This window comes from Meles meles, chromosome 9 (genome assembly GCF_922984935.1).
Source record: "Meles meles chromosome 9, mMelMel3.1 paternal haplotype, whole genome shotgun sequence".
NCBI classification, from domain to species: Eukaryota; Metazoa; Chordata; class Mammalia; order Carnivora; family Mustelidae; genus Meles; species Meles meles.
The window spans coordinates 113014329-113028848 of NC_060074.1; the positions used below are offsets into that span (position 1 = coordinate 113014329).

A 14520-nucleotide genomic window follows, 5' to 3' on the forward strand; every position below is an offset into this window, starting at 1 on the left:
AACGGTAGTTACCAAGATTTAGAGGCCATGATCAAGTCCAAGTTGCGCAGAAACATTAAGCAATTTTGTTCCCTTATTGTGCAGCAGTTCTTCGAATACAAGGGTTTAAGGCAGTAGACTCTGAAGCGTCCTACAGTGCAAGTCGGAAAGGAGGCTTAAACTGGTATCCGGCTTCACCACCTGATACGGTTTTTGGGTCTCAGCGATTACTCCCAGTCCCATTGCCGAGATCTTCAAAGCGCTGTCCTCCCCAACGGCGCTGCACAGACTCTAGCGAAGAGGGCGGGGGTGCTTCCTCGGATACAAGATGGTGCCCACGCGACGCTCTAGGCTGCCTCAGCCGGGGCTCGGTAGCCGGAAGTCCTCCGGCTCTCGCCATTAGGAAGCGGAAGTAAAAAGTGGCAGGCAGCTGGGCTATTGCTCTGCTAGACCGGCTTGAGGGGAGCCGCGGGAAAGGCGCGTGTCGGCAGCTCACTGGCGCAGCCGCTGCCGCCGCTGTCACCGCCCCGCCCCGGCGTTGTCGCTGGCATCGTCGCGGACGAAGCGCGGCCCCAGCATGGGCAGGAAGGGGGACGCGAGCGGCGCGTGTGCCGCGGCTGCGCGGCCGGTGACAGGTACCCCTGGCTTGGCGTGGGGAGGTCTCGTGGACGGGGAGAGGGTCTGGGACGCGAGGCGACCCCGTGCCCCGGTCACCTTGAGCTTCCGCTTCTTTCTTGACTCAGTCTCTCCTTCCGTGCCCCAGTCCTGTCCTTATTGGCGCGTCCCTCGAGTTGCCCTCAGTGGTCCCTGGGCAAGGTATCGATTCTGCGGGAGTGGCCGCCGACTCTTCAGCGGTTTTGAGTCTTCAGTGAGGAGCTTTGAGACCAGTGTGCCCAAGTGCAGAAGGAGGTGGGGGAAGTGCCCTGGCCTGAATTTAGATCAACCCTGACCCCAAGTAGGTTGAGAACCAACAGTTTGCAGGACTCTGATTGGGGAACGACTTCATCTTTTTATAGATTTCTGTTTTCCCTAAAATGAATTCAAGTGATGCATATCGGTTGCCGTTTTCATTTAAATACGAGGATCTGTTGGCTGGAGATTGGATGATCCGGTTTCACTTTTTGTGGGACCTGTCGGGAGAATAAGATCTGCGGACATCGCCAATAAGTTATGGATGGATGTCAACTGTCCTTCGTCGGCCTAATCTCCAGATTGTTTTGCATTTCTTGCCAGATTTGAGAACGAGCATATTTTGTTCATTTGAAGTCCGGAGGTCTTATACCTTACTGTGCTACACTGTCTTAGAAACATTCATTGTGCACTTGCCGGCCAGTTGTAGTGTGATGTTTGAAACACAAAGCAGTTACTTAACACACAAAATTTGGGATGATTGTATCCTTTCCAGTTGGCTTGCCTTTGACAAACTTGACACTTTTTTTTTTTTTAAGATTTTATTAATTTTACCAGAGAGGGAGAGCAGGGGGAGGAGCGGAGGGAGAGAGAAAGAGAATCTCAAGCAGGCTGTGTGCTGAGCCTGAAGGGGAAGCCTTGATCCCTGGACCCTGAACTCATGATCTGAGGGGAAATCAAGAGTCTGAGCCCAACAGACTGAATTGAACCACCTAGGTGCCCCGACACTCACTTTTATTAAAGGAAATACACATTGCTTCCTACAGTAGGATGGCAGCTTTATAGTACACATTTAACTTAAGAGGAAGAAATTGAACTATGCAGAAAATTTTGTTAGATCTTCTCTGCAGTTACCAGTGATCATTTTCATATCAGATGAATAGTAACTACTTAAAAAAAATTAGATTTATGGGGTTCACAGCAAATGGTCTTGCTAATAGGTATAAATGCATTTTAAGTTTAATTATTTGGAAAGTAAATTTATTTCTCTACAAGAGTCCTTCCTAAGATTTTTCCTCACTGTTAATCATGTATGTTGAAGCTCAGGTGGCTGTCTGTAAGCTTGCATCATGCATGTTTTTTTAAGAGTTTGCCAGCTATTATCTTTAGTTTAGAAATGGAAGGAGAAGTTGGTGATTTAGAATTTTATGTCTCCTCTGTTTTCCAGAAAGTGAAAAGTGTTTGCCGTAATACAGAGAGAGAGAGGAGGAAGCAGGCTCCCTGCTGAGCAGAGAGCCTGATGTGAGGCTTGATCCCAGGACCCCGGGATCATGACCTGAGCCAAAAGCAGAGGCTTTAAACCACTGAGCCACCCAGGCGCCCCATAATACAGTTTTTATTAATATTTCCAATATCCTACTGTAGATCAATGAGTAAGAGATAGTCATTAATTTAAACTAAGGAGAATGGGCCACAGACTGGATCTTAAAGATAGTACATTTGGACCTAGGACTTATTTATTTATTTTTTAAGAAGATTTTATTTATTTATTTGTCAGAGACCACAAGCAGGGGGAGCAGAAGGCAGAGGGAGAGGGAGGAACAGCCTCCCTGCTCAGCATATAGGCCCCTTGGGGGCTCAGCAGGGGACTGGATTCTGACACCCTGGGATACTGACCTGAGCTAAAGGCAGAAGCTTAACTTATGTGAGCCACCCAGGTGCCCTGGGCCTAGGACTTATTAAAGATTGTTTTTAATTTGCCCACTGTGCCACAGGCACTATGCCCATGATCATGAAATGCCACATTGTAGATTCTGACAGCTATTATTTCTCACATTATTCATATTTACTAGCAACATTTAAGGATCACTAGGATCAGAGTGATAAGATTCTCATAAAATGAAGGCATTCTCAAACAAAAGGCACTTCAGTGAAGTTCTTACTTCTGCTTCTCTGAAACAGTCTTTTCCTGTAGTTTTACCTGTGGCATCGAGGATGTGGGGTCTGGGTGGGAGAGCTTTTCTTTAAGGTCCACTTTTCTCTGTCATCTTAATGGTGCTATACCTTGCCCCAAGAACTCTGTCTCTTTTAAAAATAGTTTAAGGGGATCTCTTTTCATTTTAACCCTTCTTAAGTCTTAAGCTTTTTGTAGCATCTTTCCTCTTGTTGTCACACGCCTTTCTATTTGCTTTCATTCTTCCTTTAATGAATGATGGCCCGTGTTTATTTCATTTTGAGCACCTCTTGTGTTCCCAGCATTATGCTAAGCATGTGGCTTAGATGAAACTCCCTGCTCTTGCGAAGCTCACATTCTATCCCTGAAGCAAGCCTGTCAGGCTAGTTGGTCAGTTTGCTTTGGTCCCAACTTCAGGCTGGCATGCTTGGTTTCAGGTTGAAACTGTGTCTTTCTCAACCACCTATATCCCAAGGACTCTGTCCCTAGAAAGTCCTTGGACTTGTGTTGATTCTCACAAGAAAGCTCTTTGCTCAGTCAGGGTCTGCACAGTATGAATTCTTATCTTCCAAAACCAGATTAGCATGGTATTGTACAACTTAAAAACAGACAGACGTGGGTTCCAAGCATTGTTGTTTATTAATATTAGTCAAGTTCCTCACCTTCACTGAGGCTGGGAATGATAATGTTTCATCCATTATGCAGCCAGGCTATAGGTATCTCCTGTTCGCCAGGCCCTGTGCTATTTGCTGTGGTGAACAAAGTAGTCAAGGCTGCCACCCTTTAAGAACTACAGTCTCCTGGGTAGTTGTGTGGAAGGATTAGATGTCATGGTATATGCAAAGCACCCGACACTGTGCTGGGCCCAGAGCAATGGCTCAATAATCTTAATGCTACCTGGGGGACCTTTTGTCACTCCCTCTTCCCTCATCACTCTATGCATGCAGCCTGCCTGGGGTTACTGGCAGTGGTGTCCAGTTTCTAGTCCAGAATTACTACTTTTGGGACTACACATATAGGTCCCTTGGGGGCGATTTGTAAACAGAACTATAGTGTAGTACTGCTAACATAGTTCATATATTCTGTCTCCAGTTTAGAAGTTTTGTGACTTTGGGGGGAATTTTTTTCCCCTAACCACAGAAAATGTATTTCCAAGACATTTTTTTTTGAGCCTATGTAATAACGATTTATTATTTTGTAATTTAGAAAGTGGCTTCTTATGAGAACTCTTTTATTAGAACAGTTAATTCTGGCATAGTACTTGGCGCTTGAGAGAGTAATTTTCATGTTGCTTTTTCATTCTCAGAGTGTCCTGGTGTGGCAGATACTGATATTCCTATTTCAGAGTCTGGGAGACCAAGGGCCAGAGTAGTTACTAGGGAACTTCCTTGTGGTTAAATTGCTAGTAAGTAGCAAACTCAGTAACTTATCAGAAGTCCCTGACTCTGAAAGGTCCTTTCTTTTCACTAGCCAAGTTTTTCTGTCATGCAGAGCAGGTTTCTGAGGCTTGTAGTTCAGGGACCTGTAGGGGAGGAACTAAGGAGGGAAGAACTAAGAGTTCTTGAGTAATCTGAAGTTGTATGGAAAATTTTTGGTTCTTGCTTGCCCCTCTGTAGGAAATGTTAGTAACTTCTGCTGCACTCTGAAAGGGCCACCTCCGCACCCCCAACCCTCACCCCAGCCAGAAATCTGCTAACAAGTTTCAGTGTCGGGGTCTAGTTAGCTAGCCCTAGTCTTTATGAATGTTGGCTATTTATTTATTTATTTATTAGTGCTTATTTATAAATGGGATATTAATTAGTCAATTAAATCAATTAAGCTGACAGTGTCTGAACTAAAAACTCTTAAAAGTAACTTTTTTATTTGGTTTATTTTGCTTTTGACCATTTGTTCTTTAGAGATACTGTGTGTTATGTGAAGCAGGCTGTTGGCACAACTGTTAATGCTTTTTGTAAAAAGAGGGTACTGACTGATCCTCCAAGCAGTAGCTTTTCTAATCAGTATCTCAAGGAATTGGGGTGAGTCTGGTGTGAGCCTTACCCAACACTAGCATGCAGAAGCACAACTTTGGTTTGGTATTTCGCACATATTCATGTCTTCTTTGGATTCCCATTCAAATGGGTGGAACTTAGATGCTGACTTATACAGCCCGGGGGGGAGTCTGATTAGGGTTCAGTGAGGCCGACCTCTGAGATGAAAAATCAGGCCAAAGAAGCCTAGAGCTGGAGCCGTTTTCTGAAATGATGTTGACACCTCAGTGTGCTTGAGGAGGTTGCTGCTGGGAGTTAGGAGGTCTGCATTTGATGGCTGTGCCAATTTACCAGTGATTCCAGCTTCCTTATTTTGTAGATAGGGACCCATGATTGAGTTCTAACATTCTTCATTCAGAACGGTATTTGCATTTACACTCAAGACCCATTTGTTAGCCCCCTAGGGCTGCCGTGACAAAGTACCAAACTGTGTGGCTAAGAGCAATGATAGTTCCTTGTCTTCCAGTTTCGGAGGCCAGAGATTCTAAATCAAGGTGTCACAGGACCATATTCCCTCTGAAATCTGTAGGGGAGGGTCTTTCTTTGCCTCTTCCAGCATTTGCTAGCCCTAGGTGTTCTGTGGTTTGCAATATAGTTCCAGTGTTTGTCTCTGTCTTCTCTGGCATTCTCCCTGTGTCTGTTCACATGATGTTCCCACTGCATGCCTGTCTCTCTGTCCACATTTTACATTTTTTTATAACACCGGTCTTAGGTGTTATAACACCTTTTATAACACCGGATTAGGGCCCACCCTAATGACCTCATTTTAATTAGATTTCCTCTGTTAAGACCGTTTCCAAATAAGTTTGTATTTCGAGGTGCTGGGTTAGGACTTTTGGGAGGACACTATTTAATACCCATCATTTACATTTTCATCTGCCTCAGCTTTGTTTACTCTTATGGTTTGTAAAGTATGACTGTGCTCCCTGCTGTGCCACCAACTGACTTATACCTGTGTATAGTTTAGGCACCCCACGATGAGATGGAGTCTTTATAGGAAAGATAGGAAAGATCTACACCTTTAATTATGTATCAGTCACTCAGCAAGTTGAAACCATGGAGATAATAGGTGCTGTTAAATTTCAGAAGCATTTCCATTTCTGTAATTTTCATGTTACTTTGTGTCTCTAAGTATTAAGATTCAGGTTTAAACATTTCTTTGTAGCAAAACCTTTTTTTTTTTTTTTCCCTTTTTAGGGGCTTGCTTTAAAATGGGACTTATGATTATATTCACTGGACTATGGCTGTTTTCCTCAGTAAAGGCAGATTCAAAAGCCATTACAACCTCTCTTACGACAAAATGGTTTTCCACTCCATTGTTGTTAGAAGTCAGGTAAGAAGACATCTTTTTTTCCTTTCATGTGTTTGAGTAAAAATGTAGGATCTGCTAGTGAGTATTCAGGAGCTTTTTTAGGCAGTGAGATTATCATCACATGCGTTTAGTCAGTGCCTCTTTCAGTGTGCATTGTGCTGTGTGCCAGTCAGAGGCGGTTAGAACACAGAATCTGTCAGTAGGATATGGTAATATTGATTCATAAAGATACTTAGGGACTTCTTTGGACAAATTTATTGAATTGGTTAAATCACCTTCCAAGAAGGGTGTACATGTGGTAATAAAGGATGAGAGAGTTGTACTTAAAGGAATTTTTCTATTTATTTGAAAAAGGTTTTAAGAGGTTTTTAATAAAAGAGAAAGAGTTTGTCAAGATTGGGGGAGAGAGGGCCTGCTCCTTCTAAGAAGTTGGTAGAAGACCTTGAGATATGAGAGCACAGAAGGGAGGCTGAGGACAAGGCTAGATTTTATCTAAGATTTTACTTGTTCCACATTTTAACATCTCCAAAATTAAGATGCATTTTAATGAAATCAAGATGTTATCTTACAATTAAAATTGGTAACATTTTCCTTTTTAGTGTTTCATAAAAGTGATATCTTAAAACTGACAGTGTCTTAAAATCAATACAATAAAGAAATACAATACAATAAAATACAAAATCAAATAAAATACAATAGTCAATGATTTCTTGGGAGATTTTGTATTCCAAGTGTATTTTTTAGTTAGTGTTTATAATATATGTAACTGGTTACCTCTCTTTTAAAAAGTCAGTTTTTTGTTTATAGAGGGAAACTTATTTTTATTGTATCTGAAATAATATATATCTAGGACTTACAGAGAATCATTCTAAAGCATAAATTTAGGTAGATTGAATGGCAATTCAATCAGTTGGTAAATCTCAGAATTTGATAGTGCTAGAATTGAACTGTTGCATTACTTCAGTTAAATTTAGTCTGTCTTTGTACTCTTCAACTTTAGAATTTCATCTTCTAACATTTCCTCCTTCATCCCTTGAAAAATGTGAATGAAGAGTTTTTGTTGTATTGATTGTGTTTATGGATAGTGGCATCTCCTAAGGAAATAGCTTCATTTGGAATTGATAAAAGAGGACCAGTGGGAAAGTGGGACTTTAGGACCTGATTTTGGCTTTCTGAGGAGCCTCATGGATTTTCTGCTGATCAAACTTAAGCTTGTATCACTCCTCTGTGCCTCCCTCCTCTCAACAATAAAATGGCCAAAAGAAAAAATTGCTACTGCGTTTATTTCACAGCAGTGTTACGAGTTGATAAATGGATTGAACTCTTCCAGTGTCAGAACTTTATTAGACGGAGAGGGCACTTGTAAAAGTGAAGTGACCGAAGGTTGGTTGAGATCTAAACTGCCTGAGCGGACTCTAATAGTTGACCTTGTTTCCCCTCCAGTCTTATTTTGGATGATTTGTCTGGTGTAAATCTAAGTGTTTAGGATCTACTATCACTTTCTAAATAATTTTGTGCAATTAACTGTGACATGTTTTATAATACTTTGCTTGGCATTATTGAGTTCCACTCAGTTACTCTCACTTAGACTAATTTGTTTGTTTGTTTTTTTTTTTTAAAGATTTTATTTATTTATTTGACAGACAGAGATGACAAATAGGCAGAGAGGCAGGCAGAGAGAGAGAGGAGGAAGCAGGCTCCTCAGCAAACAGAGAGCCCGATGCGGGGCTCGATCCCAGGACACTGGGACCATGACCTGAGCCGAAGGCAGGGGCTTTAACCCACTGAGCCACCCAGGCGCCCCTAGACTAATTTGTTTTTGATTTTGTATATTGTTTCAGAAGATTTTTATGGCATATACTTATGGGATTTTTGAGAAAGTATGTTAAAGCTGTCAGTCTTAATTAACTCATTTTTTTCAGTTTCATTGATCTCTGTGAAGTGAATAATGTATATCACTTCCTTCACCAACTTTTCCTTTTACAAACATCACCCCTTTTCATGATTTCCTGACCATTTGTCATTTTGGTTGACTATTTTTAGTCCTCTTCTTTGGCTGTTTGCAGACATTTTGGCAAGGTAATGGAACATCTAGGCAACTCAGAAATAAGTTGAGCATATTAGAAATTCTTGATATTTGCCTCCAGAAGTAGCTGAAGCCACCATTCTTCCCTCCCCGGTCCATGGAGGACATTGATTGTCCATTTGAATGAGGGAGAGGGGACAGAATGTATCTCTACACATTGAGGCATGCAACTACCACAGATATTTTGCCTTCCCTGCATCTAGTCCTTAGGGACTAAAAATATTCCCATGTTATTTTTAGGTTAGGCCTGATCCTAATGAAGCAGTTATAGCTTTCTGGTTGTTCATGAAGTGATATATATTTAATTGAAGTAGAACACTGAGTATGTTTTGAACAGCCATAATAACTAACAGAAATGTATAAGTAAAGTACTATTATTAAAATAGAAACCAATAATCATTTGTTGAGTACTAGATACTATAATGGTCCAAGAATTCAGCATGATAGAGATCAAATAGATTTGAGTTTGCATTCCAGATTTTTGATTTGCTAGTTCTGTGCCCTTAAGCAAATCAGTAACCTCTCTGAGTTGCAGTTTCTTTATTCTAAAAATTGTTCTAAATCAGGGTGGCTGTGAGGATTTAAGGACATGAGTGAATATGCCAAGCATAGTGCCCGTCACATAGTAAGCCCTCCTTAAATATTCATTTCCCTTCCCTTTCTACTTCTTTATGGAATAAAGACCATTTCTGATCTCCAACAATAACTTTGGAAATCTAGAAAACAAGTTACCAGATTTTTGCTATCTAGTGGACATTCAGGTTGTTTACGTTTTTTTTTTCTTTTGTCATTGATTAAAAACTTTTTATTGTGATCTTTCAAAACATTTGTACGTGGAATGGTACATATAATGTGCTATTCCTCTACCTGTCATCCAGTTTTTGCAATTATCAACTCAAGTCGATTAATCCATAACTACCACCACCCTCCTCCCTTATCCCCCTGGACTATTTTATTTTTTTAAAAGATTTTATTTATTTATTTGACAGACAGAGATCACAAGTAGGCAGAGAGGCAGGCAGAGAGAGGGGGAAGCAGACTCCCTGCTGAGCAGAGAGCCGGATGCTGGGCTGGATCCCAGGAGCCTGGATCATGACTGAGCCGAAGGCAGAGGCTTAATCCACTGAGCCACCCAGGCGCCCCAACCCCTGGACTATTTTAAAACAAATCCTAGATATCATATAATTTCATCTGAAAAACTGTAGCTGTTTTACTAAGTGGAATAAGAAGCGAAACAACAATTTAAAATGGAAAGCAAACAAACTGAATTATACTGTGAACAAATGGCAGCATTCCTTTTAATATTATCTTGTATTGTTCTTACCCTCCTTGGTTTAGTTCAGTGAATCTAGTAATTAATTTTCTTAGGACTGTTTGAAACTTAGGTGTCATAAGACTTATTTATGCAGTGGGTTGAAGGAGAATGTATATTTCAAGTTTTCCTGTAATTATATGAGGAGCATATATTTATTTGCAGTTGGCTTTTATAGGAGGGTCTTAGCTTCAGTGAATCCTTGTTCCCACCATTATAACCTTTGAGTGTATTATCCTTCCCCACTTTTCTACAAGCGGTATCTTGTGAATGCAGCTTTAATTTGTGAATTTAGTGTTTATTTGCATATCATAATCTATTTGTCTTAATAGAAAAATCCCACATTCAAGGAGGTACTAAATAATTTAATAAATTATGATAATGAGTATTTTCAGAAACCTATTTTTAGAGAGGCTGTGTGTTACCAGGAAATGTTTCTTATTTTTCCCATATTTCTGTGTCTAGCTGTGGAGTAGAGTGAGAGTTGTACACCCCAGTGTTGACAAGTAATGGGAAAGTCTTCCTTTGGCTAGGTAAGCTGAGATCCAGATCTGTAGTTTGCTTTAAGACAGTGAAAGATCACCACTACATTAGTATTCTCTCAGAGGAGAAGATGACTAATTTACATGAATCATTTGATCAGTACACACATTTTATTTAAGGGATTTTAGACTCTGGAATGAAGGGAAACTTAGAATGGCCATTAGTTAGGTCTGTAGAGTAAAGTCAAGAAAAAATTAAGGTGGCATTAAGTTCTAAGAACTTATTTTATTAAATTGAAATTTGGTGATCTTGAAAATTTGGATTTATGGATATTAACAGATTACAACATGCTGCCTTTAGTCTCCTAGAAATTTCTCTAGGGTTCATGTTTTCCTTGGGAGAACCTTAGGCAAAACATTTTTTTTTTTGTAATTTGTAAGGTCTTTCAGAGAATAAATGAACAGAACTAGTACCAGAATTGTCAGTTTGTAATTGTGCTATTACCAACAGCGTTTTCACAAAATGGGGTTTCATAAGCTTTTTTTATATTGGGACTTTCCTCTTGTTACATAGTTGTTCCAGGTTTCTTATGGAATACCTATTAGGCTATAAATATGAATAAGTGAGTAAGCTACTAAGCTAATTAGTTATCAATAGTCAATAAGCTAATAAGACTTGCTTATCATTAGAATATATATTATACATGCTTGTGTATAATGTATATTAGAAAAGCCAAACTCTGGACATTTGGAAACTTAAAAACCTATTTTTACTTTCTTTAGTAATGTAGCTTACATTAGAAGATTTTGTTAAGTTGTTTTATTTCTGATATTTCCCCCCTTTTCTCCCAGTGAGTTTTTAGCAGAAGACAGTCAAGAGAAATTTTGGAATTTTGTAGAAGCCAGTCAAAATATTGGATCATCCGATCATCACGGTAAAATTGAAGCAAATCCTTCTTTGACTTTGGTATCTGGGAAAATATTAGGAAAAAATGATCTCTTTGACAGTATTTATGGCATAGTAATTAAAGGAAAATGTTTTTATCTTAATGACTAGAGTTGTGATGGTAGTCAGCAGAGCCAACACAAACTAATGCTTTTGAAGCAGTTTATCACTTTTTCTATAAGTACTACCTTTGATTTCTTTCTCCCCACTTGTTTTTGTTCTTTTGTGTTGTTTTATTAGAAGTGCTATATGAATATTTTATAGAAGTCAAATTCATTAAAAATCATTTAGTATTAACTTAATTACCATTGATTTGATTCCCTTTTTCTTTTTTTATGAACTAATTGCACAACTGATCTATTCTCTGTTAGGTTCGTTATCATTAAGTCAGTGCCATCCAAAATGTTTCCTGTTATACCTGCCAGCCACCCACAGCTTGAGTGTTGAGGTATCAGATGAATGCCAATGTCACTGTCAACTGTATCACTATTTTACAGTTTATGATGTGCATTCACACTTTCGAGTTCAATATAAGCTTTATAGATGTTTGTAGTATAAACATTACTAGTTAAAGATGCAGATAACTTGGGTAACTAAAACCTTGAATGTTATGTTGACAGGCCTTGTTGTAGAGCAAATGTGTGAAAACAAAGTAATTGCTATTAATATTTAACTGAATTGATTTTAACTTTTTGATTTTTAGTTAAAATAATACAAATTTTAAAAGCCAAGTCTGAATTTCTTTTTTGTGACATTAGTACATAAAGGTTTGAGCAAGCATCTGTAGTTTGAGTTACATAATTTAGAGTCAACTGGAATTGTTTGTTACTGAAAAAAATCATTTTACTTTTAGTTTATAATTTCATAAAACAAATTTATCGAAGTGGGTTTTATAATGAAATTTGAACTCTGATGTTTAAAATGAAATTTCCTCAATATAAATGATAATGTGTTCTTGGTTAAAGTTGGGGTAGTATGAATTCTTGGAAGTGATCATAAAAGTGTGTTAAGTATTTTATTTGAAATATCCATTGTCCCACCACCCAAAGGTATTGACCATTAACATTCTGGCAACATTTTAAGTATTTCTTTCTGGTGTCTTTTTCTGCTTAGAGGATGCTAATGCCGTATAGAACCTTTTATATTTTGCTTTTTAAAATGTTAGTTATATTCCTTAAAAAACACTTTTTGATACATAATTTATGAATTAATAGTCAAGCTTTTAAAGGCTTATAAAGAAAAATCTTGTTCTTTCTCTGTCCCCCTCCTGTTTGTCCCTTGCTTTTTATAACTTTAAATTATTTTGTTTAGCCTTCAGTGTTTTTTTTTAACAACAAATACATCATATGTATTTTTATTTCTCATTCTTTCTTAACAGTAAAAAAGATAGCTCACTATGTACAGTTGACCCTTGAATAACAGGGTTTGAACTGCATGGGTTGACCTATACTCAAGATTTTTTTTCTGTGCATATAGTATAGTATTTAAATGTATTTTCTCTTTATGATTCTTTTTTTTTTTTTAAGATTTTGTTTATTTATTTGACAGAGAGATAGAGAGCACAAGTAGGCAGAGTGGCAGGCAGAGGGAGAGGGAGAAGCAGGCTCTCCGCTGAGCCAGGAGCCGGATGCGGGACTCGATTCCAGGACCCTGGGATCATAACCTGAGCTGAAGGCAGCCGCTTAACCGACTGAGCCACCCAGGCACCCACTCTCTCTTTATGATTTCTTAATACATTTTCTTTAGCTTTATTATGAGATTACAGTATAAAATTGCATATAACATACAAGATGTGTGTTAATTTACTTTTATGTTATCGGTATAGCTTCCTGTCACCTATAGACTATTATTAGTTTTTGGGGATTCAAAGTTATATGTGGATTTTTTTTTAAGGATTGTATTAATTTATTTGACAGACAGAGATCACAAGTAGGCAGAGAGGCAGGCAGAGAGAGGGGGAAGCAGGCTCCCCGCTGAGCAGAAAGCCTGATGCGGGGCTCGATCCCAGGACCCTGAGATTATGACCTGAGCCGAAGGCAGAGACTTAACCCACTGAGCCACCCAGGCACTCCTATATGTGGATTTTTGACTGATGGGGCAGTCGATGCCCCTAAACCCTGTGTTGTTCAAGGTTCAACTGTACATTGCTTTGTACCTTGCACTTTAACAATATATTCTGGGGATTTTTTTCATACTGGTACATGTAATTTTTTTTTTCCATGTCAGATAGTTTGTTCCACTTGTTTAAATGCTTCTTCCCAAACTACAGTTTTGTTAATATCCTTTCATACTCTGTACTTCCTCATCACACTGCTCAGTTTTGTTGGGTTATTTGAGTGAATAACAAACATATGGTAGGCACTGGGGATACAAAGATAAATACATTAAAACTTCTGCCCGTGGGGGCTCAAAAACTATTTGGAGAGAGGTAGGTAGTGAATAAATAATTTCGTAAATGATGTGGTAAGTGAAAGAGGTAAGCAGAGAAATATTATAGGACCAAAGGAAAGATGTACTTGGTCTAGTGAGGCATGGGGTAGGGATTGGGAGTGACTTTGCAGAATAGCTGATGTCACAGCTGAATTCTTGTGGAGGTATGTAGGAGTTAGTCATCCCGGTAAGTGGGATAGATGCAGTCTAGGTAGAGGGAATAATGTGAACAAAGTGAAGAAGAGAGGAAGAGTCCAATTACTTCCTGTATTCTAAGGAATTCTAAGCATTTAACAACAGTTCAGGGTAGGAGAGTGGTAAAATTTTGCCACCATATACCTCTGTAACACATAGCTTTATACTTTATGAACTATCTTATTTGCATATGTCTAGTCATATGTAATTATTTTGGATAATGTTCTTCTTTGACAGGTACTGATTATTCCTATTATCAGACAATATTAGAAGCTGCATTTCAGTTTCTGTCACCTCTACAGCAGAATTTGTTGAAATTTTGTTTGTCCCTTCATTCGTATTCAGCTACAATTCAAGCCTTCCAGCAGGTAAATTCAGTGCTTAGAAATAAGAGTATTTTTTATGGCTGGTAGAACATGATGATTGGCTATATTGTGGTTGTGCTGGCATTGTGTTACAGAGCTATAACTTTTCTGATTGAAATTTCTGAGGATTTGTTTATAAGTAGAAAGCAAACCTGGCATTAAATCTTCAGATCACAGGTTTTGTTTGTTTTTTTGTTTTTTTTTTTAAGTAAAAAAACATAATTTGCACTATTTTCATTTAAAAAGAAAAGAAAAGAATATTCACACATAAATGAAACTACCAGACTTTTTATATAGCACAGCATAGGAGATATAGTCTTATTAAACCAGTTGACCATGAATCTGATCACAGCCGTAGATCTAAAAGCAGTTCTCAGGAAATTCAGGGGATGGGAAATATGAAGCAATATCACAGGGATAATAAGAATATCTGGAATAGGAAAATTTGTAGTTAAATGATCTGATTTCTTCAACAAATAAGGAAAGAAAGGAGGGAAGGAAGAACTTCAAGAGAGACTTAAAATATGTGTCATCTTAATGCAATGTGTGGATCTTACTGGATGTTGAGTTGAACAGACTG

The 14520-nt window shown here is 38.7% G+C and overlaps 1 protein-coding gene across 2 annotated transcripts in view; it reads left to right on the plus strand.

Annotated features, from left to right (window-relative positions):
* Nucleotides 1–397: 397 nt before the first annotated feature.
* UGGT1 (UDP-glucose glycoprotein glucosyltransferase 1) overlaps nucleotides 398–14520 on the plus strand; it is a 117764-nt gene continuing 103641 nt past the window's right edge. For both annotated transcript variants that reach the window (XM_046018854.1, XM_046018856.1), the window contains exons 1-4: nucleotides 398–614; nucleotides 6010–6145; nucleotides 10857–10939; nucleotides 13813–13943. In XM_046018854.1, coding sequence (XP_045874810.1) covers nucleotides 557–614; nucleotides 6010–6145; nucleotides 10857–10939; nucleotides 13813–13943 — 408 coding nt within the window. In that variant the 5' untranslated portion in view covers nucleotides 398–556. The remainder of the gene's footprint in view (nucleotides 615–6009; nucleotides 6146–10856; nucleotides 10940–13812; nucleotides 13944–14520) is intronic.